The 24385-nt window shown below is 51.5% G+C and overlaps 1 protein-coding gene across 1 annotated transcript in view; it reads right to left on the bottom strand.

Annotated features, from left to right (window-relative positions):
• Positions 1-7305: 7305 nt before the first annotated feature.
• Positions 7306-24385, bottom strand: part of ZBTB47 (zinc finger and BTB domain containing 47) — an 87223-nt gene continuing 70143 nt past the window's right edge. The window contains exons 3-6 of the mRNA XM_019529235.1: positions 22631-22778; positions 20371-20486; positions 15100-15244; positions 7306-12811 (exon numbers count right to left, since the gene is read on the bottom strand). Of these exons, the coding sequence (XP_019384780.1) occupies positions 12402-12811; positions 15100-15244; positions 20371-20486; positions 22631-22778 (819 nt within the window). The 3' untranslated portion in view covers positions 7306-12401. The remainder of the gene's footprint in view (positions 12812-15099; positions 15245-20370; positions 20487-22630; positions 22779-24385) is intronic.

Genomic DNA, 24385 nt, shown 5'->3' with positions numbered 1-24385 from the left:
CACTTCATTTGTGCTTGGGAAGCACGTCCAGCCCCCTCAGCTTCCAGGAAAAGGCACAGACAGTAAACCCCGGATATCTCCCAGGTTAGGCTCTTTACCCCCCTGCAAAGATGAGGGTATGCAAGGTGAGGGGGGTTACAAACAGCTATATGGGAGCGCAGAAGTGCCTCAGCTATTTGAGTCCCGCTTCTCCAACCGGCTGGGTGGAAAAGCAGCACTTTTGGAAATAAAGCCCACAGCCAACCTCTAAACAGTTGGTCCTGAATTGCGAGAGGTTTGAGAAGCAGCTGGATATGAAACAGTGCAGAAAAAGAAGCAAAAAAAAAAATCCTTTGGCTGCTTCTGCCACATCCACTTACACTGACCCGTCGGTCGCGTGGGTTGCCTTCCGTGATCAGAGACCGGGAGATGTTGAGATGATAAATCTGAGGTTGTTGTTCTTCCTCCTGGAATTAGCCTCCAGGTGTGGTGCAAGCTGGCGGTTTAGCTAGATTCAAAAAGGGACTGGAGAAATGCTTGGAGGAAAGGGGCATCAGTATGGAAGGGAGGGGCACGGCCTCTGAACTTCCTCGACCCTGCAAGAAAGACAGGAAGAGTGGAAAAACCCCTAAACAGACCCAGTTCAACTCTGCGTTTCAGCATCCGCTCTCTGCCATGTGCGATACAGGAGACTGGGCCAAAAATGGACCTACAGGTCTGACTCGGTCAGTGGCCATTATGAACCTTCAGGGTTCACACCTTCCCCTGCAATGGCCAGGGCTACAGTCTTGCTTGCACAAGAAAATCGGCATCACTGCACAACCACATAATGTCAGGCGCTGGGAATTTAAAAAAGCAAGTAAACCCCACTAAATAGCACAAGACTTGCAGTACAAGTGACAAGAAACAGCACGGCGATTAACTCAGCAAACGATCTCCCTGAAGGCGATGGGAGCGCTCGTGGGGCGTGACATTACTGAGCACGAACGAATGGATCAAGAGCTGGTTCCTGGTTTTCTTTTAAGAATTTTTTTTTTTAAACAGCCATGGGGCGGTCTATTTCAAGGAAAATAAGCTCAAGAGAAAATTTAATTTTCAATATAAAAAATTCAAGTTGCCTTGGTGTCTTTAAATCTGATAGTTTTAAAATAATAAGCCAAAGAGCAAGCGATTTTCTTTGAAATTCTGTAGAATTTTTCTGCAGGAGGCTTTCAAGGGTTTCAAAGCTCATTGGAGTGGAAACCTCCGACATACAATAGCTGCCTAGCAGAAAAGAGAAATTCCTGTGTCTAGCTATTAAAAAAAAAGAAAAGAAAAGAAATAATTGACTGCAATGGCATGATAGCACCTCCTGCTGCTGAGGGTTCGGACACAAGCTGATTTTTTTCTGCCATGCTCTTGCAACCTGTCAGCTGAGGATGAGGCATAAAGAGAGGGGCATGTATTTCCTTACGCTGGAGCATCTACGCACATGCGAGCCAGCTCTGCGGGGCTCTGCATGCACAAATGGATCACCTGAAACCTGGAAACATCCGAATTAAAACACATACCCACCATGCCGCTTTACTCATAAGACAGTGATGCTCAATGAGGGTGCAAGGATATTTTGAGGTGCCGTGAGATCCTATGAAGGGGATTCAAAAGGTAGGTGCCACAAAATACTAGTGCTGTTATACATGCAAACATCGACACACCCTTTTTAAGATCACTCCAGAAATTTCGAATAAGGAACTATACTGTCAAAACCATTCAGACCTGCCGTGGTCTTTCTGAGCTCTTTTGCAATACTAAAGTAATTTTCCTGTAGTCGAAAAACCAATGAAAGCTGAGAGCTGGTGCTGTCCCAAGGTGCTTTGACTCTAACAAGGGGAACCAGTCTAAAAAATTTGAGAGCCATTGAGATAAGAGAAAGTTGGCTTTAGTAACGTGGGTTTCCAGGTTCACAAGAAGACCCCCAAACCCAACTGGTAGGTGGATGAAGTAAAGCTTGATTTCCCCACCCCTACCCCAGGGAAAGTGGGTCTGATCAATACCGTTTAGTAGGTAGCACCATCACCGTCGGAAATCACTCCAAATTCCCACGTCAATACAAGACCCGAATCAGAACCAGTCTTTTCTGCACCTATTGCATTCATCTGTGCAAAATTGCCTATTCACATGACTGCTCTCGAGGAGGGGAGAGCAGCTTCCTCCTCGTTACCCAGCGGGGACAGGACAGATTGCATAGCAAGCAGGGTCTGGCATGAAGGTCACCTCCTGGAAGCCACCGTGCCCAGCTGGGGACCGCATGCCTACATCCTGCTAGCCTGTACTGCTGAGGACAGTGCTTTCCGCTGTGAACCATCTATCAAAGTCACTGGCCCCATGCTCCTAACCATAGTGAAGCTAAACAGCCCCTTCTGCTGCACGTAAACCCATTGACAGTATGTGCAGAGATGAGCAAGAGCGGCAGAAAGTGGCCCAGTGGAATGAAACATCTCGTTTAGCAATGTTTGCAGGACAGGACACTTAAAGCATCCTCTGTATCCCATGGAAAAGACACCCTTCAGCTTCAAGAGGTGCTGGACAAGGCCTTTGGGATATAAAATCTCTTGAGCCACGATGTGAGAGCCGCTCACCAACATATTTCCTGGGGCCGCGACTCCCGGTAGCATTTTTTTTCCTCAGTCCGGACCACGAGCAGGACTTCTTCTCAGCTGCACGAGGCACTTGGAAAGCTGAGCCATCGCACAGAAGAGATTCTTAAATGGGACTAAAGCAAAATGGTTTTGTTCAGAATTAACCGAGCAACTTCTCTTCTCCCTGACCCGGACAAAATGGGGCTGAAGCAGATTTTCCTGCCCTTTTCAAATATACCACTTCATTTACAAGGGGCAACGTTGGAAAGCACAGGTCTGGGGAGGTTTGGAGCCAAAGTCTCGGCCACGTAGCTCTGCAAAGAGATGAAAGGCCCAGGAGAGAGAAATCCCTCACAGAATAGGGCAGAAACCATAATGGAGATCACTCTGAAAGCTGGCAAATTTGAATGGACTGTGGACTCATTTATGAAGGGCTTTTTTTTCTTTTAAGTTGGCCTACAGCATGGATGGCACTTTCTTCGCCATTAAATTCCTGGGAAGTCCACACAGATTGCAGAGAAGCAGAAATGCACAGGAGCAACCCTCAGGGCACCTGCTCTGCAGAGAGCTGGGAGCGCGCTGCCCCGGTGGACCGCGAATTCCCCACGGGCTCCTCCGTGGGGCCTGATCGTGGGCTCAGGGTCTGCTACTGGTGGTCTCAAACCATGCACCCTGCCCCTGGAGGATACCCTAACACCCCCCCACACCCTCCCCCATGGGCGATACCCCCCCCCCACACACACACACACAGGGGAGATACCCTACCACACACACACACACCCATGCATCCCCTTGGGAGATACCCTACCACACATACATGCACACACACAGCCACTGGGGGATACCCTACACACCCACAGAGCCCAGAGGGGATACCCTACACACACCCACCGTAGGAGATGCCCTACACATCTCACAGGGGTTACCCTACCACACATACATGAACACATGTGCACACACACACACACACAAACACACAGAGCCAATGGGGAGTATCCTACTCTACACACACACTGTACAGAGGTTACCCTACCACATATACATGAAGTGCACAGCTCATGGGGGATAATCCACACACACACCCCCTTCAAATCCCACCTTAAAGCTCCCCCGTCCAGAGACGACAGGCCAGGCAGCTGCTTTCCCGAGTGGGGGTGGCCATACATTCCCAAACCAGACTGCGCCCCCACCACTCCTGCTACGCCCACTTTGCAAACGAGGCCACGGATGCAGCATTTCAAGCAGCTTCCAGCCACGCCGTGTGCCATTGGCTTTGGTGATCTATCCCGCAGGCGGGGGCTGATGCTGCCCCCTGTGATGCAAGCACAGCGCGTGGAAACCACCAAACCCCACAGCTGGAGACACGAGACTACCCGACCTCGCAGGGTCCCTGCCCCCCTGCTCGCAGTCGCGCCGCCACGCCGGGGAGCCAGGCTCGCGTATGGAAACGGCTCCCCCCGCCACACGCAGAAATGCTCTTTTGAACTGACATGGCACCAGCATTTGGTTTCTCTCCCCACTCCTCACCCAGGGGCACGCGTGCGACTTTAGAAGTTACCCACCACGCAGCGCGCGGTGCCGCCACTTGGAAGGACGCATTTAGGTAACCACTCCATAATGACCGCAACCCTAGGCAATCTTAACACAACGTCGGAAGGACCAGACACGGGGTGCGACGCTATAGCTGCGAGGGAAGAACAGATCAAGGTCACCAAGTGCTGCTTTCCATTAGGAAGAGCTATTTGAAGGCTGGCCAGGCTGGTTCTCCCTCCTCTCCCCCTTCCCCGTGCTATTAGCTTGCATTAGGCATAATATTATAGGACATTAAGGAGGTCAACATAGCTACGAGCTCCCACAGAAGAATCGGAGCGGAAAGCACGATCAATCGGTTTCAACTTTCGGGCTGCCAGCGCCAGGCAGAGAAGTGACCGCGCATTGCATTTATCCTGGGAGAGAGTTCATTTAAACTGGCAGCTCCTGACACCCTTTCTTAAGAGTAAGGCAACGTCTCTCTCACGCCCGCTGTTCAGTTCTCAAAACAGCATGTCGCTCCGTGGACTGCAGGCGCAACTGCGGCTGCTTTGAAGTCTGGTGGGAGTTTTCTGTGCTTTGCATGAAACTTCAGATCTCAGCAGTCCCCAGGGCGCAGACGCCTGCGTTAGCATCCTCAAAGGCTCACCCGCAGTCCCGTCTGCGGCACGGCAGAGCAGACTCCCGTGCCGTCTGGACGCCATAGGAGGTGGCAGCCGGAGGTGTCACTAGCAGCAAAGGACCAGACACCCGAATCGGGACTACGGATTTGTATTGAAGGCAGCGATTCCCAACCAGGGTGCCGAGGTACCTTGGAGGGCCTGGAAATCTTCCCGAGGGTGTCTAATATTAGCAGTGTTAAGCATGCCAACAGGTTTCACAAAAAAAAATCCCCGAGATTTCAAACGAGAATGCAAAAACACTCTGCCCTGCCGTGGTCTTTCTGGCTTCTTTGCAACAGAAGAATTGCTCTAGCTGTTTTCTGTAGTGAAAAAACCACTAGACTCGGCATTTTCTGAGAGCCTCTTGAGTTTCGAGGGATGCCTTGAGTCCAACGTGGTCGATAACCACTGATCTAAGGGATCGGTGCTGTCCAGAAATGTTTATGATGGGAACAAGAAGCTGGGGAGAACCGGTGCCTCTGCACTGCAGTCGGTAGGGTCATGCCAGCTCATCCCCAGCAGAAAGTTTTGCCCGTAATATTCTCCTTGCCAGGCGGTAGTGGGCAAGTGGAGCTGGCCCCAGGAAAAGCCAGTGCAGCTCACCTCTGCATTGCTGGCTAGGCACTAGGGCTGTGCAAAATTTCACCCGGTGTTTCATTTCGAAGCTATTTCGACACGTTTTGAGCTCAAAACAGGGAAATCAAAATGAAACAAAAGCCTTCAAAACCTCTTCGAAACGAAACAAGGGAACTTGAAACATTTCGAAAGGTTCAGCGCCAGTCCTAGCTGGCAGCACCCACCTCCTGTCATCCAGCAGGCAGATGGGAGGCTCCCCGCACCCCCGGGAGGGCTGTGCCGGAGTCCGAGCCCCCGACGTGCCTGCCAGAGAGGAGCCGGGTGCTGCCGCCTGCGACCGGCGCGGGGAAGAGCGGTGCTGCCGCCAGTCCCAGGAGTGCTGGAGTCCTCCCGGGGGTGCGCGCCCCCGACCTGCATGCAGGATGCTGCTGCCCAGGGTCAGCAACAGCAGCAATCTTTCCCGAGCAGGTCCCAGGCGGCAGCACCCAGTTTCATCTGGCAGGCAGACTGGAGCCCTGCACCCCTGGAAGGACTCCGGCACAGCCCCTGCAGCACTCTCGGGGGTGTAGGCGAGACCCCAATCTACCTGCCTGCTGCATTTTATGATTCCCCATGATACCCTATGGGCAAAACATCGAAACAGCATCAAATCACCAAAACAGATTTGAGGAAACGAAACAGAACAGTGCTTTCAAAATGAAACGAAACGCGAAACGAAACACTGCCCTGTCGAAATGAAGTCGAATCAGAACGGCGCCGTTTTGCAGAGCCCCGTTTCTGGGCAGAATCACGAACCGATGCGGCCTTGCTCTCCAGCTTTGATATACAACTGCATTGCAATTTGGGGTGTGCGAGGGAAAAGCCGCTCCACACCTGCTGCAACCCATGAAGTAGGCCCAAGGGCTCTACCCGCCACCACACCCCACAGCCGCTTCCAACAATCCACAGACATCTTTACCCATTTGTGCCCTCCCTTCTCAAACCACCATCCAGCAATAAATGCTGCTCGCTTAAGGGCCTGGCTCTTTAGTCCCCACGCTCCACTACCTTCCACCACCATCAACAGGAATTGCAGGCGTGCCAAATGCCTGCAAAGGTGCCAGTCCTGCCGAGCCCTTTTTGGCGACAGCAATCCCCCAGAATGGGGCCAAAGGGACCAAGCGGTGCGCTTTAATGACAGGGGATGTTTTCTTTTATAAAAGGCGGATTCATTTATTGGTTCAGTCCTCCCACTCACCACCTCTTTAACAATCATAAAAGATTTCCAGATAGCTAGAACGCAGACCAAGGACTCAATCCTGCTCTCACACCGGTTTCGGTGGTGCTACACTGCACGTGGCAACAGCTGCCGCTCCCCATTTCCCTGGTAGGAGGTCAAGAGCGAACCTCACGGGGTCACCAAACGTTTAGTCCAGAGAGGCACAAAATGCAAGTAGCTGCACCAGCCCAGGCAGCAGGTGCCAGCAATAACCCAACTCCGCCATCAGTAAAACCACTCAGGATGGAGATGCGCGCTGGGGGCTGCTATCTCCCCAGGGCTCGCCTCCACGTTATAGGCATCTGGGACCCATTTGGTTTTAGGCCGTTTGCTGTGACCAACAACCATCCGCAGCTGAGCAGGATTTGGTGCTGCTACATTAGACCATGACTTTCTCCAGTGTAAGAGAGCCACCACCCTTCCCACACATTGCACCATGCCAAACAGAGCACTGCTGTAATTGGACTTGAGATAAACATATATTGATTACACATGGTCATTAAAAAAAAAAAAAAAAAAAAGTAATAATACATTTCCTAGAACATGACTCAAGATGCTTCCGAAAAGCATCCGAACTCACCCCGCTTCCCTCCCTCCCTTCCCCCATAACTATACAGAATAAAGTGCTTCATTTATTTTGTTCACACGAGTAGACCCACCGATACACTCTTTTTTTTTTTTCTTTTTTTTTAAACTTGGCATGTTTGGGCAACAGATACTGAATGCCATAAAATAATACACAGCCAAACGTCAGGCGTTAGAAACTACTTTGAGGCAAGTGGAGTGCTTGGATTTTGTTTGTCTCCTTCAAGTTCAATGCTACCACGGTGGGTTTTTTTTCTTTCTTTGTTTTAGTCCTAATCGCTCCGTCCCCCCGTGAATGACGTGTCACTAGGCAGGGCCATGCCGCAACACTGCTTCTGTCCACACGAGCCAAGGGTCCATCTCTCGGCTCGGCTCCCAAACCAAGAGCATGATCAGCGGAGCTGCTAGCAGCCGAGGCCAATCTCTATTGCACTGTCACAGCCGTTTTCAACCCATCGATCCGCTGTCTTCTTGCTGCACTTCTGTTATGGCTGTCGTCCAACGGGGCCAGCCCTGCTTCGTGAAGGCCGCGAGGCAAACTGGTCTGTGCTACCAGACTCCTGGGGAATTAAAAAAAACAAAACAAAACAAAACAACCCCCTTTCCCAACGCAATGAAAGAAAAGCGGGTTGGAGAGACGGGGCGTGTAGGCGCGCGTGGGGACACGTGCGCGTGGAGTTGCTTGCGGAAAGGTCGTTTGCAGAATGTGCATTAATGGCTAATGGAAATGAAGCCCCTCTCAGCACTCTTGGTCAGCTGAAGAAGGGACGTGAAGGGGGTTAAGGTGCAAGAGTTAAAAAATAATAACGACAACAACAAAACGCTTGAACGCAATGGGCCCATTCCCCTCCCCGCCAGTCCAACTCCAAAGGCTTTGATGGGAGTTTGACTAGGGATGATGCCAATGCATTTGGGGAACCGCTCCACTTCAGTTCTCAGTACGGTAACAAAATAGATCGATCCCTAGGACACATTTAGGCTTAATAAAGGTGTAGACAAAAGGGGTCAGAGACCAGGGGGATTCCTGGAAGCGCGTCTTGGGCCTGGCCTGGGGGTGCCGTCAGGTTCTCAAAGTGCTGTGTGCATGCCATGCTTTGCCATCCCGAACCCGCTCTCTGGGCGGCCTCTTGCAGTGAATCTGCCCCGACTAATGGCTGTGAGCGGGTTCATCCCTACACCTGCATCTCAGCCAGGCAGCTGCTGCCAGGGCAGCTCCAAGCAGCTAAGACCCACCTTTCGGTGATGCATTGGATAGCAGCATGACTCCACCGGCTTTAGAGGGACGCCCCAACTCAGTGCAGGGGCAGGCAGGAAGACTGGTTTTAGGGAAAGGATCGTTTTGTTACCTCGAGTGAATGGGAAGGAGCAGGCTTACTCTTGGGAAAAGGAGCCAGCCGAATGAATCTGGGGGGAGTGAAGCTCTCTGCACAAAAGGACTACCTTTCCTCGCGATGCTCTGCCAACCAGCCTCAACCCTAGATAGCACTGAGGAAACTGGTGCCCATTCATACCCTGGCTTCTGCTTAGAGTTCCTATGAGGACCGGATACGATGGACAAGGGTGAAGGTGGGTTTGAATGAGACGATCTACTGCATGGACCACCCCCAGCCATCCTCTGATGGTAACATCTGCCACAGTAGCATGGACTGGGTTCTTACCAATAACCCAGGTGCCTAAGGACCGTCCAGCTGACTTGCAAGCTCTGAAGCCTTCTACAGACAAGTGATTTGCAGGGGATGAGGGATGGTCCTGACAAAGGCCAGTGCATTTGGCTGGGGGCAGGAAAGCAGGGCAGTGGCACCTACTGCAGAAGGATGGTACAGAGCCATTTCTGCAGTGGCCTTCCTCTCTCCACGGCATGAATGAAGCCAGGCCCTGCAACACGTTGACTGACTTCAATACAGAAGCTGTGGATGCGAGGGAGGTGAAAGATGCATAAGCCCAAAGACAAGCTGGAGCTTTAGGGACAAGAAGCCAGCACCTGGTGTTTGAAGTGGGAGCGAAGTCATCAGTCATTTAAATCCCCTTAATGCAAAGGGAAGGGGCTCCCCTGCGTATCAGTCTCCTCGTCCCTTTAACTTCTCACACAGCATCCTACCCTACCCACCTTTAGCAAGGCACTGAAGCATGTGCTTAACTTTTAAGCACCTGGTTAAACCCCGTTGCCTTCCATGAGATGCAATGCCCCGCTGAACACAGACAGGCTTCACATGCGCTTGGATGCTTTTCTGAGCTGAAGCCATAGAGGTAAGAGCATCAGGGCTCCTTCCTAAACCAGCACACAGATGCCACAACTTAAGCCCTTACAGTCTAATGGGAAATGGCTTCTGTAGCCAGCCACGTGTGCTTTCCTCCTCCTTCTGGCGCCCTCTCTCATACCCAACGGCCACCTCTACCACGACTGCTTCATCCCTACGAACCTGGCTCCTGTCCTCATGCCTAGCACGCTCTAGATCCTAGATGCACACCACGAAGCGATCAACAGCAGGACAATCTCCGTGCCCTGCGGCTGGTGCTGCTTTTGTGCCACTCGGCAAGGGATGAAGCAGCTCCTGCGGCAACCTAATGCAGCCAAGTCCCTCCTTACCGTCGATGGGAAGTGAGGGTGCTTGCGTGGATGTCTTCCTCCTTGCCTAGAGGAGGGAAGCTATAGCGTCACTACAGTAGTTACACCATTGCAACCTTGCTGACATGTAAACACCGCTGCTGTGAAACAGGGCTTTGCAGGAAGAAAACTCATCTCCTGCCATCAGGGGCTAGCAAAAAACAGGGCCTGAGCGGTCTTCCTTGAACCAGCTCCTATGAGTCGCTCGCTGTAGTGCAAGTCGCATGACATCAGGGTCAGGGACTGAGCACCCCCTGCACCAAAGACTCCTTCAACGAGCAAAATGCCAAACAGGGAGTTTTCAACACAATTTGTGCAAAGGAACAAAGAAACTGTAGGCAATGCACAGAGACACCACCACTGACTAATACCACCGACTCAGCGTATGCTCCAAAGGCCTCCCTAACTCTCCTTAGCTCAACAGGCCACTCGTTATGGGGAAGAGGCTCACCTCCGGCAAACAGCAACACAGCACCAGGGGTAGGGGATTATGCTTGCCAACGCCAACTTTCTACCCAACTGGAAGTACACGTGGGCTTTCAATGTTTCATAAGGTGCATGTCCATTTTCTTAAGGCTGCTTCTCCCATAAGAAAGCCCATGGCAATAAGGCAACTGAATACTAGCAGCGCGAGCCAGACAGCCAAGCTCACTCCCTCTGTACAAAGACAACAGCTCGGTGCCACGAAGGGGAGGGAATAACCTGGACTCTTCAAGGACAGCAACAAATTGGGGCAGGAGACCTCACAGAAGAGAATGGAAAGGGTCAAATTATTACCCTTGCTGAGTGCACAATCCAGGTTAGCAGGTCTGATTTGCAGAGTTCAGGACCCCCAGAGCCCTGTGCATACAGCCAGGAGCTTACAAGCCAGTTAGATTTATTGTCCACCCCCATAAGGCACTAGGAGGATGTGTGGGACTAGGCTGGGACTGGTGGAGCCACCTTCTAACCTGTCTTAAAACCAAAAGCCGACCAAGTACTCACCTGGAGGACAACTGTGTGATGGGACACACAGCTCCAGCTCAGCTCCTGCATATAAAGACTCACTGCTGGCTTTGGGCAGTAGGGAATCTAACTGTTTTGCACACCCTGGTTGGAACCCCCCCCCCACAAAAAACTACCCAAATTCCTAGCCTAGGTGGTTTCCTCTCCTCCGAAGAATTGGTATTTGAACCACAGCCAGTGACCGCTTCCACGGGATGCAGGTGTGTCTGGGGCTTGTGCTTTAGATTACCAAACTGTGAGCATGTGTCACAGGCTTTGGGTGGGAAGAAGGCAGGATAAAATGCAACAGCTCCCTCAACAGCTATTGTTAAGCATAGTAGCGCACCGTGAAGCCCTCAGACAGGTCATCCCTGTTGTGGGCACTGGAGATTCCCGGTAATGGCAACACCCTCTCCATACTGACTGCATTAGTGCAAAGCCATGCCCAGTAGCTGACACACATGCACGAAATGATGAACGCACACCAAGATCCTCTGTGCTGCGCCAGCCTTCAAGCAGAATGACTCCAGCACAGGACATGCCTAGATTACACCTAGAAACTCCCACTGCTGCTTCGACCAACGGAGCTTTTCTGAAACGGGAATAAACGGTACCCCATTTTCAGAGCCCATCACTTGGTGACCCCCCTACCTGTATCTATTTCCTTCCTTGTGCCTATTTTCGTAGCTCCCTCCAGTGCAAAAAAAAAAAAGGCCTCAGTGTCCCTCACCAGGTCTCAAAAAGTGTTTCTAATTCTCTTGCACATTTGCACCCGTGTGCATCTGTCTCGTACGCTTTTCACTTATAAGCAGCTACTGCCAAAGGCCGCAAGGTAGCAGTTGTTATCGGGGCAGCCCATGAAGTCAACAGGCCACAGGATGCAGTATTCTTCCCAGCAGAAAGCCCTTCAGACTAAAACAGAGCCCTGCATGCATATTAAAGTGGAGAGCGATTGCTACCAAGCCTTTTGCAGAGCTCGGACAAGGTAAAACGGCTGTTAACCAGATGGAGACTTGAAAACATCCACTACTAGGAGGAGTGAGTGGGAACGGCTTGACGGAGGGGGCGTGCGTTGTAAATCCAAAGCTCTGATCGTCTAATATCATGGCAGGGAACATGGACAAATGCATGGAAACAAGCAGCAGCTGTGGTTGAGAATAGGTAGGGGCCAAAGCCACCCTGGTACTAAGCACTGCCGCGTAGGGGAGTCACCTCAGGAAAACCCTTGAGCAAGCTGGGCATGAGGACAGGTCGGGCTGGGAAGCACAAGAGATGAAACCATGGAGAAGAGGAGGGGAAGAAAGGGCCTTTTGTCTACACTGTTATTTAAACACCGTGTTTCCCCCCAGTTTTAGTGCACTCCAAGCTGCTTGGGAGCTTGTTCCTGCTACATGAGCTCTGGCCCAGAGAGCCCGTCCCCTCGGTGGAAAGCTTACGAGCAAAAATCCCCCCCATAAATCAAAAGAAAAACAATGAGAAAGGAGGAGTGGGGGAAGAGAGGGAACGAGCCCCCTTCTCCTCCCTCCCATCCCAAGCAATGGGAACGAAACGCCTGCTGGGCACTCGCCGACGGGCAGACCAGTTTGTGTGCACCCGTGCAGGGCCTAATTGTTGTTCGAGTTGATCCGCCCGGCTGGGAAGAGGGGAGGCGGTGGCGGTAGGTGAGGAGGAGGAGGGAGGGTCTGAGGGAGAGGGTGAAGCAGCGGCAAGGAGAGCGAATGGGGGTGCTGTGTCGCATGAGAGATGCCAGCGCCCGAGGGCAGGTGAGGCGAGACGGTGCTCTGGGGAAGGGCCAGGCCACCGCCGCCAGTGCTGTTGGTGTCCGGAGCCAGGGGGTTGCTGACGCGGAAGCACTTCTCCTTGTGGGCCTTGAGCATGTTGGAGAAGCGGAAGCGCTGGCCGCAGACGTCGCAGGGGTACGGCTTCTCGCCCGTGTGTGTCCGGCGGTGGCGCTTCATGTTGGGGCGGCTGGTGAAGCTCTTGCCGCAGATCTCGCAGATGTAGGGCTTCTCGCCTAGGGGAGCGAGGAGACGAGGGAGGGGGGAGTTACAGACCTCTCTTGCCTCCGCCTGTGGGTAGTCCACTCCCACCCCCAACAAAGGCCTGGGCCCTTCCCTCATCTCTTCCCCTGTAAGCCAGGGGTTTTAGCCCCATAGAGCCAATGCACCGCTCTCGTAGGACCGTCTCTGCTGTGGCTCTCAGCTCAGACCCGGGAAAAAACATGTCCAGGAATCAAGGTTCACCTAACCAAACGCTGTCCGTGGCCTGTGTGGCTTAGAGCTGCGTGCTGCACAGCCATGGGCTCACATGCCATACCGAGCAGCTTCCTTGCCATGCAGGCAGTCGGCTCCCAGGGCCCCTTCCCACCATGCTGCCCTGCTGCAAAGACCCCGGGCACCCCAGCAGCCAGAGCAATGGGGGAAACAGCTGCTGGCCAGGAGCCTACGGGCAGTGTGTTAACCCTGGATGTAGTCCGTAGGCCACTGTTTGGACAACCTGAGCTACACCTAGTGGCTCACTAGGCTTAGTGGAGGTAAAGGCACAAGAGTTTCAGTAAAGCACTGGAACAGGTTACCCAGAGGGGTGGTGGCATCTCCATCCTTGGAGGTTTTAAGACCCCACTTCACAAAGCCTTGGCTGGGATGATGTAGTTGGGGCTGGTCCTGCTTTGAGCAGGGGGCTGGACTAGATGTGACCTCCTGAGCTCCCTTCTCTGATCCTATGATTCACCCAGGTGGAGTCATAGTAAAATGTCTTATATGCTCTGCCATAAAACCCCTCCCCAAGCATGGGCACAGTAGGCAGAGCTGGAGATCCTGTTGAAGATTAGCCTGTGCTCCAAAAAATAAAATAAAATAAAATAAAATTCAGCAGGGCCACACTGAGACCTTATCAGAGAAACTCAGAGCTAAGTAGAGCTGGAAGGGACCTCCAATGGTCACATCTAGTCCAACCCCCTGCCTGAGACAGGATCATCCCTAATCAAACCATTATCTAACCTATTAGCAAAACTATGGTCAACTCTGACACAATACAACACCTTAACCTGCCACAGGTAAAGCAGGGGGACCACAGCAGCCAACATCCTGCTGCTGTAAAGGTTGCTAATATACACTCTAAAGATCTCAGGAAAGGGGCCGTGTCCCCCACTGCAAATGAAGGCAAACCCCCCCACCGCCCATACCAATCTGACCATGGGGTAAAACTGCTTCTTGACCCCAAATGTGGTGATCTATCTGACCCTGAACAGAGATGTAAGACCCTCTAGCCAAGACCCTCCAGGGTTAAGTCCCAGGAGGAGCACTGGACAGCACAAAATCCCCAGCCTCAGCTGCAGCCAATGCTCAATGCCTCCAAGGAAAGTGAAACAAAACCTTGCCTCAAGTAGCAACAGAGGGGGAAAAATCCTTTTTGGTGCCAGGTGGCAATCAGCAAAGCCCAGCAGCATGGGAAATACCCATAGAAGACAACGGGTCACCTGGATCATCCCCTGACCAGTGGCTGTCCGACCTCAACTTGAAGACCCCCAATGACGGAGACGCCATAGCTTCTTATGTGTCTATTCCCCAGCCTCACTGCTCTAACAGCGAAGATGTTGTTCCTGATATCCAGTCTAAACCTACTTTGCTGCAACGTCAAGCCACTCCTCTCTGCAGTTATCCTCTATGTCTCTTAGACCCTGCTAACCTGCCAAATCAACCCATTGTCCAGTCAGAGGTGCTCCAGGCAGGGTTTGTGCCCTAGGCAGCTGTTTTTAGGACTCGATGGGTAGAGGTGTGGGGCTCGAGGCTCCTGGCAGCTGCAGGGTCCAGCTGCATGGAGCAAGAGGAAGCATCCCCCTGGCAGAGTTGAGTCTCTTGCCTGCCCCACAGAATCCCATGCTGAGCAACGATGTAAAACCCTTTAACCTGGCGGCACCTGTAAGGGGACAGTCAATGGGGTTAGCTACTTGGCTGGGAGACACCTTCCCCTGTTCAATGCAGCCACAGCCTAAAGTTACTATAGGCCTTGAACCCCCCTACAGGCGCCCTGCAGTTGGGTGCCCCCCCACCTCCCTTAGTCAACCCCGGGACCTCATGCCCTCCTTGCCCACCCTAGTCATGCTACCGTTTTCAAGCAGTTTGTAGCAGAATCCAAATCTGCCCCAAAACGCTGGAATGAGGCAGGGAGCCACGCACAAGTCTGGAGCAGCAGAGACGGTCGGTGCTGCATGTCCCTAGGAGGTACGTTGGGGAGATCGCAAGCTACAGCAGGACGCCCCTGGTACTTCATCGTTGGGGCAGGCATTATAGGAGGTCTCACCTGTGTGCGTTTTCATGTGCTCATCGAAATACTGCTTCATGTTGAAGTCCTTCCCGCACCACTGGCACATGAACTGCTTGTGTCCGATGTGGATGCTCATGTGAGAGCGCAGCTGGTACTTGTACTGGAACCGCTCGTTGCAATTCTGAAATGGAGAGGGCGAGGTGAGACGAGGGCAGGGACACGGCTGGGAGCAGGAGCAAGTAGAAAGGAGGGAGTTTCTCTAGCACACACTGGTTCACTTAGTCTCGATGGCAGGTAGCAGCTGCTGTGGGCACATGGGGGGCTGAGATGCCAAGAGCACCAACAACTTGCCCAAGGTCCCAAAAAGAGTCAGTGGCAGGGCTGTGACCCCTCCAAATCAAAGCTATCCTGAACTAATTCAGGGAACCTGACTCAGTCTAAGGCGTCAAGGTTTTACCTGGCTTCATCTAGCTCTTGTTCCACTTTCAACATGGCCTTGGTTAGTCAATCCATTATATTGCCAGTAAGTTTGTACTTAAGTAAATAACTATGAACTATAATCCCAGAATGCATTTCACTTGGGCTAAGCTAGTCTTGAGATGACAGCGTATCTCGGACAAATCACGGCTCTACTGATGTTCCAGCTGCAGACCGTGTACCAGAGTGCATTGAGCTCCAGCAAATAAACTGCATGCTGAGTTTGAGATACCGTGGGTAAAGCACAGAGGCAGATCACAGCCAACGTGGGAAACTTCTGCTAGTCCGTCTGGTGAAACCAGGTCCTAAATAAGTGCCTCTGAGCATCTCCTTTGGGGCAGATTTTTGACATGAGGCAAACTCTGTGACGCTGCTCCCCCAGGAGGTAATTTGCCTTCTTTATAGAAGTGTAATTTTTGCCTTCTGTTAATAAACTAATTGCTTGAGCTTGACGATCCGGACTTCTGCATCTGTCCGATACTGAACTCAAGCGTGTTTAATATGTACTGACCACAGGGTGCTATAGAGGTGCTGACCTAGAGACAGCAGAATTGAGACCACATCATAATCCATAAACCCTGTGGACGGTTCTAGTGGGCTACAGCTTCCTAGCATTTTTCTCCAGGACTGAGCAATGTGACATTCAGGATAAAGCAAATGTATCTCTGAATCCTTGCATGGTGCCTGGGGGGCACCAAAGTGTCTCTAGAAACAAGGACACCAAGACCTGCCTTTATGGGACTGAAAGAGGGGTTTATTTATTTGTTTTGCTTTGGGTTTTTTTTTTTAAGGAATTTTTTTCATGCTCCAGGTCAAATTAGCCAGATCAGGTCCAAATCCATTTGAATCATTCAAGAACCATATGTGGCCCTGCTACTGGCAAGTATCCTCCACCCCACCCTGCGGCTTCAGATACTTCCAAATCCTTTGAACAGTCATCCTAGGTGCAAGCCCAAGCTCAGAGGCTTGAGGTTTGGGTGCCCCCGAGTTTGGCTTGCCCTCAGCCCTATGTCAGCAGGAGCAAGCTAGGGAGGAGTCTCCCATTTCCATAAAGTCAGCATGCAGCCAAGATCCTCCTGCTGGAAGCCGGCCAGTGGGAGCTAACCATGAAGCTCTCACAGGGAGTCGTCTGCAAGCAGACGAGGGTGCACCCTCCACTACACAGCCCCATTTTAATTGCATTCCCTTGGTCAGGGTATTAGCCCTGCCACCATCGTGGTCGTGGTAGTTCCCCTGCCAGGAAAGAGGTTGAGAAGTGACCGCAGACGACGGAGGAGCAAACAGATCGGGGTGATGACACGGGAGGGGAGAACGCAACATAAAGATAAGCTACCACCTGTATTCTTGTGGTTAAGAGAGCTGCTTACCGACCTACCGCCCATTCCAAAACCTGGGCATTCTGCAGGAATTATTTAAAACAACTGCCATTGTTATCTCAATCCTTCACCTTTGCAGTGTCTGGCCAAAAGAGTTTCAAATGCAAAACTGAACTCTTCTAAGTTATACCAGCATACAGCTGTACTGTGTGGGCCCTCTCATTTCTGGTGCTGTAAAGGCCAGTTATACTGGTGCCGTAACCAGTGGTCCACACTTTCTCTCCTCTGTGCGTGCTCACCAGGCCCCCAAACCAACGGCACGTTACGAGAGCAGAATTCACTCCTCAACTTTTTAATTCCCTCTCTCTCGTCTTCCTCCCCAGTTGCCGCTTTTACCCCTGCCCCTCTAGCTGGGCTGGACAGGGGCAGGCTCAGCCTGGGACAGCAGCAAGGGCAGGCTCGTTCACCCTCCCTGAAACCCAAGAGCAGGCAGGGGCAACTGGAGCGCCGTTTGTCCTTGGGTATAGAGGCAGCGGCAGGTGAGGGGAGATAGGGAGGGAAGGGGACAAGCCTCTGAGCATGGAGGGGAAGGGGCAATTGTTTAAAACAGGCCCCAACTACTGTTCTTGCAATGTGGTCTGCCCACCCTGATGCAAGGAGGATAGAGAGAGGGGTGTGGAAGAAAGCAGGGAGCAGAGGGGGTGAGGTGCAGACACCCCAACAGCACCAGTCGCTGCTCCCACAAAATGCTGGATCCGCTTCTATGATCATCTAGGCCAGTGATGTTTAACCGGTGGTCCACAGGCCCCTGGGGGGTCCACGTATAATGTCCAAGGGGGTCATGAAAGATAACCATGATCAATCAAAAGTATGTGAATGCCTACACTGACCGTTCAAAGGGAGCTGCAGCTCCATTCAAAATTTCCAGCGGGGTCTGCAAATGAAGAAGGTTGAAAACCACGGCTTTAGGCAGTCTCTAAAGCCCGTCTTCTCCTTCACGCTTTTAGGAAGAATCTCTTCAACTCCTACAGGGTGTGACCTCACTTCCACCTGACACTGATATCCAAATAGCAAAGCCCCCAAGTTTGCTAGTCAGCGATCTGCAAATTCATCAGGACCTGAGAAGCGCTGTATTACTGAGATAAGGACCCATTAGCTGTACAGTGCCTATAGGATTCACAGACAGAAGGCAAAGCAGTGCAGCAGCTTAAGCTAGAAACAGACAACCTGTTGGATTCAGATGCGAGCATTTTGTCTGGCAGCAAACTTTAGAGATGAACAAGTCCATGGTCCCACATTTAAGTACCTGTGAAGCATCTGAATTAACACTTTGTCCTGAAGCAATCACTAGTTCGAGTTAACTGCCCTTTAAGGATCACACATAAATGTCTGTTTTGAGAGGAGTCAAATCTTGGACTAATTACCTCTGGATTAAGCTGGTCCTCTGCTTTTAGCTTTACAGACTAACTCATGTTATACGTTAAGGAAGTTTACATGTAACAGGCAATGGGATGTTTGACTATATTCTTCTGTACAAGCATGGATCAAATCTTTAGGTAACCATGGTTTTCAGCAGAGACAGAGAGACAGTTAAAAGTGCCAGCATTATCAAGGTGGAAGGTGCTAACCCCTCCACAAAGGAAAGGAGTTGCTATAGATACCTTAAGGTGGCAGGGAAGGTGACAGACAAGAGTCAGTGAAGCTCCATTGAGAATGGATTATGGGTAAACTATGAGTAGGTGGTTTATTTTGGGAAAAAAATAAGAGAGGCTGCCTGGGAGTCAGGGGGGCTAAATTTAATCCATTCCTGGATGAGAAATCTAAAGGGATTCAAATAGAGCAAGAGAGAAGGGTCCTTTGCTGGTGTGAACTGGATTTGCAAAGCCAACCAGCAAGGGAGAGCTAGAATCTCTCTCTCTAGCCCAGTTGCAAGTATTTTCATCAAATGCTTGTCAGTGTAGGTGCTGTGTGGGCACAGTCATTAATAAATGCAGGAGCGCTGCCAGCTCATCCATGGTTGGTATTTGTTATAGTATTTTAGCACATTTATGCAAGCTACATGTATAGTTGCCACTGGTCTCTAGATGTAATAAAAGGAAATTTTGGCCTGTTTACTGACACCGTCAATCAAACTCCAACCATTCCCCTTTGGGAGGGTCCTCACCAGGGATTAGGGCCAGAGCTCCAGAGGATGAGACAAAAGTTCATTAACTTGAAGGAAGTGGAAGGTTCTAATTCTCTATCACCCGACCACAGGAGGGAAACAAACACCCTGGGATGGATGCTGGTTAGGCCCAAAGTCCTCATGCTATGGGAATACAAATATAATACTCGGATTGTTCCCCCGGATGGGATTTTATCTGAGCACCAATGCCTGGATCAGAACAACAACAGGACAAAATAAAAGCCCACAAGCCAGCCCCATGCATCCAGAGCCACACGCCGGGTCCAGCCCCATGCACCAGGTCTGGGGTCATGCATCAAGTCAGCCTGCATGCACCAAGTCCAACCCCATGTGCTGGTTTGATCCAACACGTGAAGCCCAAGGGCTCCCCATGGATCCAAAAAGTTAGTGGCAGGGGAGTGGTAGCAGTGTTCGTTGCTTCAGGGCTCCCAAAACCATAGCGATCAACACTGCCACGGGCAGAAGCAGTGCGAATTACCCTCGGGTTCCCTTATCAACCTGCTTCACCCGCAAAGCTGGAAGGCCGCCTCAGACAGCGAGACAGTCCTTTGCTCTTCTTGCTTGTTCACGCCTTGGGGGCCTCGTCTCACAGACGCAGTACAGGTAGGGACTAGAGCTGCTCATTCTGCGGCGCAGACGCCTGTCCACTAAGAATGGGGCAGAGATACACCAAATCGTACTGGACCGTGGCTGTGGGCCACGTAGGGACTCCAGGAACGGCCGGCTCTCTTCAAGGACCCCGAGATTAAGCAGTTATGGAATAAAACACCCCCAGGATACTCATGAGCCCTATTTACAAGTTGGCCTATGCCCTTAAGGCCTCAAAAGAAAAGTTGGTAACAGACAGCTGGGTTACAAACAAGGACCGAGATGCAGGACTCATGTATTTCTTCCACAGTGCAGCCACGTCCTCATGCAAGCCTGGCCAAGTCGGTCAGCATCTGGGACCTCAGCTTCCCTGTCTGTAGAGTGGGTAAATGATCTGTGACCCACCCCAGCTACTCAGGGACCATAGCATGCTCCAGCCAAAAGCTGCTGCTCATTCAAAACCCCTCCAGTACAGGGGAGTGGTGTCTGCTAGGTAGCAACATCTATTAATTATCATTATTTCTCAGGGCTTTGTTTCAGGCTTGGCTTGTATTTGGGTTTGGGGCCCTTGGCCTCAAAGAAAGACTGGTTATAAGAACTGAGGAGGTGGGCAGGAAAGGGTGAAGTGGAGGAAGGCTTGTCATGAGCGGGTACAAGCAAGGGGATCAAGTGCAATCAAGGGGAGGCTCAGGCAGAGATGTGGTCACCCCTGTGAACAACGAAGAGGGGGAAGGGTCTTACCTCACATTTAAAAGGCTTTTCCCCAGAGTGCTGAAGAGAATGGACTTTCAGGGACATGCTGCGTTTGAAGGACTTCCCACACGTCTCGCAAGTGAAAGGCATGTCCTTGGTGTGAGCTGAAAAGGCAGAAGAAGGGCGTTAAGGCAGGACGGGCAGGGATCGAGGCAGAGGCCGTGGCCATGTGTCGGGTCTGGGGTGCCGCCAGGAATGAGGCACCACATGCTCACTCGTGCTACATGAAGCCCAAGCCCAAAAAGACGAGATGGCTTACAGGGGTCCCCGCTGCAGCTCTGAAACTCTCTGGGACCTGTGGCTGGGCTTGATTCTCAACACCAGTGCTGGGCTGGCCAGGGGGGCAATACAGCTGTGGTATATACCCTGTAATGGTGGTGGGGCTCATCCCCACCACTGCAAGGCCAGGCTGTCCAGACTTGGCACTGCAGGGGGCTGTGTTTGTACCTGGCCAGGACCCCAATGGCAGTACACAAGTTGCAAAACAACACACGTGAGCACAGTGACGGCTTAGGCTCCAGTGTGCCAGGGCAGCTGAGTACTGACAGCTTGCTAACTGAGTAACCCACCAATTTCTCCTCCTCCCTCACACCTCTCCTTAGGACACCCCTCTGGCACGATGCTCACACAACCCTCCGTGCCGACTAGGTTTGCCATCACAATTATCACACAAATCAGAGCCCTCTTGCTGTTTGTTGCCTTCGGCTCCCCCAGCCGAGTTTTGCTGCCGCCTCTCCCCGTCATCAGAAAGCTCCTTGAGAAGTAGGGACCGTCTTGCTCCTTGCATGTACAGCACCTGGCACACGATGCTCTAGCCCAATTAAAGTCCCCGTGCGCTATTACAATACAAAGAACCTTCCAGCCTGCTGTTTTTCTACATCCTTCGATCATTTCTGCTGGCTTTTGTTTTTCCAAAGAAAGAAATCACCCGTGTCAAAACACAAAGGGCTGCTCTATATTGAGATGGACTCCAGAACAGTGTCATTGCAAAACAGAGACACGAAGGACATTCATATTCTAGCCCACATACAACAGCATGGAAAGTCCTCTTCGTATGCTGCTGGAATCATCCCAAATTGAAACGCTTCTGCTTTGAAGTTAAAAAAATTGACCCTAAATTATTCCAGCCTCCAATTCCCCCTAGAGCAGCAGTAGGCACTGGGGAAAATTGCCCCTAATTGCTAAAAAGACAAAACGAACACCCTTTTAACACATTCTCACCACTGCAGCCGGCAAATGTATATTGCCATGGCAAGTACCAACTACCGGTGGCAGAAAAATGCAGGTGCCCCGCATGGGTGAGGAGGAACAGAGCTACTTTCTGCATGGTGTTAGAGTGAGCGAGCTGAGAAGAGATGGGGCAAGGGAGACAGACTGATCAAAATAAAATGGAGATTTTTTTTAACCAATGCACGCACCGTCTAGAAGTCATCATCGTGTCACCTTGCTGCTCCTCTGTTCTCTTACTGTTTGCATTCATCACCCTGTTTTAGTGCTGCTCAAAAAAGTACCAGAGCTGTCTACAATGCTGCTTCCCTGTACTAGTGAGAAAGAGAAGGTGCTTTAGCTATCCTCTCTCCATAGACCCAGGTCAAAACTGCTCAATAATGAAGAGGGGGTTTTTACTAATTATCTGCTTTGCAACCTCCAAGGTCCAGCTGCGTCTTTCTTTCTCATATGTTAAAACCAACAAATCAAACCTGGCTTCCTCTCCCTTCCCCCCCCGTAGTTTCAACCCCTGCTGTCCTTCCTCAGTGACGGAAGAGCAGACCCGGACCCTGGAAACGTCACTGAATTGACACTCCGGTCGAAGCAGCGTGAGAAGGGAAAGATCCTACGGCCTCTGCTTGCAGCTGTTGGCTGTGTTGAGCACTGCACAGAAAACTCAGGTCTTCCTTAATTGACTAACTCCAGCTAAAGAGCCATAGCTAAGAAAGTTATTTCGGCAGGGTTGCTTTTCAGAGCACGTAAACCCAGCCGCAAGCCATTAGACAGCTGCATCAAAAGCTACATTGGAGACCAAAAAAAAAGTGCTAGCTCGTCACCTGTCTGCAGTAAAGAGTCATCTTTCTTCTGATGCTGAACAAGAAGCTTTATGAGAATAAGGGACACCGCACCGGCCTCCCTACATCAGCCGTAGAAAGGACACTGAAAGTCCTTTCTAGGCATGCCCTTAGGTGGCGTATCTGGTAAGAGTGACAGCCCCACAGCCCCCAGCCCCAGGACAAAATGCCCCCACCACACTCACCGACCATGTGTTTCCGCACATGAGCCATGGTGTAGAATTTCTTCTCGCAGATCTCGCAGGAGAACTTCTTCTCGGCATAGCCGTGGACGATCTTATTGTGTTCGTGGAGCGACCAGAGCTTCTTAAACCCTTTCCCGCAGGTCACACACTGCAAGGCAAGGAATGGGATAAGAAAGGCGAGAACGGTGGAGAAGCGGGGAAAGGGCCTGGGAGCAGGACTTGGGATGAAGGACAAGCAGCACCATGGGATACACTGACACCTCCCCTGGGACAGTATCATGGGAAGCGAGGTGCACACACAATGACCAGGCAAGCATCATACACCTGCGCACAAGACTACAGAAGGCCAGTGCTACCGATGGGGAAGGGCAAAGCACGGAGAAGACAAAGCCCTGCTCCTTTACACCAGCCCCCACAGCTGGCTGGCCCCCACAGGGCTTGCATCGTCATAGGAGGATCTGGAGCAAGGGATGTCCCACACCCTGCCCCCCTCCCACCTCCATGGAAAATGTTGATGCAAATGAGGAAAAGGTCGTGATTTTCCATGTAACATTTTGATTTTTGTTCACTTAACAAGTTAGTGGCCAAATACTTGGCTCAGTTAACCCCATTTGCCATCGTGAACCCTCCAGTTTTGCACCAGCCTGGCTTCGGAGCAGGCAACACGGGCTGCTTGCACACTACGGTTCAGCTTCGACAGACCCGCTTGCAACCCTGGCACGGTTGCGGTGAACAAGACCAAGGGTGGGGTTACAGAGAGAAGTGGATGAGTGGTGGCCGGGCTGTGACGATCCTCTCTTTCTACACCCTAGAAAAAGGGCACTGTCTCTTTTACTCAGACTTAGAAGCAGCTGGTTATAATAACCCATACAGCAACCCACGTAGCCGGGGACCTGGTATCCCACAGCCTAGCAGGCCTGTGATGGCCTCTAAGGGGACAGACAGATGGACACGTCTCAGTACAGTGTAATTTAGGCTGTTTCTGTACACCAATGTGAACCCAGTTCTTTCATGGGAAAGGCCTCTGCCAGATTTGGCAAAATCACCTCTGATTAGGGGGTTTGCAACGTCTGCCAGCTGCTTTTTTCTTTTTCTATGCCAAGTGTGTCATCTGTTCATGCCTGGAAACCAGCTGTGCCGGGAAGCGTCTTCCAGCCATCGGTCATGTAGGGCCAAATCAACCCAAAACTCACTGGCCTCTATCTGCAGGGGAACACCCAAACCCTCTTGTCCAGGGCTGACTGGAGCTTCACCGCCGTCATCCTTGCTTTGAGCTCACGAGGACTGAGCAAATCCCAGAGAGAAGCAAATCTGGCTGGATCCTGCAGCTTCTGGATAACGCCATCTTCCCTCTCGGCGCACATTACAGGACTTCAGGAATACATCAGCTCTCACCCTGGCTCAAGACCTACCATCACAGCAGCAGCATCCCAAAGATGGGCACCAAGGCATTGGTGTCAGACCCAATACAGGAGCAGAATCACACGGGGAAGGGAATCACCAAGACCGTCTGCATTCCCCAGTCCTACGGCGCTTCCCATCGTACAGTTGCGACCCCCGACCGAGGCTCTTAAACTAACGCAAAGTGACCAAAAGTGATCCTGGACGTGCTCAGATGAACAAGTACTTCAAAATAACGATGCTTAGCAGATGACCGACTGTAACTTTCATCTGTCTGCTCTACACCAAGGTCAAACACTGGTTGCTTTAAACCTGTTCCACTCAAGTTTAAAGTTACAGAAGATTATCTCTGCT

Source organism: Crocodylus porosus, unplaced genomic scaffold, assembly GCF_001723895.1.
Source record: "Crocodylus porosus isolate Cpor-Errol unplaced genomic scaffold, CroPor_comp1, whole genome shotgun sequence".
Lineage (NCBI taxonomy): Eukaryota > Metazoa > Chordata > Crocodylia > Crocodylidae > Crocodylus > Crocodylus porosus.
Note: the sequence above shows the minus strand (reverse complement) of the source record. Positions and strands in the feature narration are given on the sequence as shown.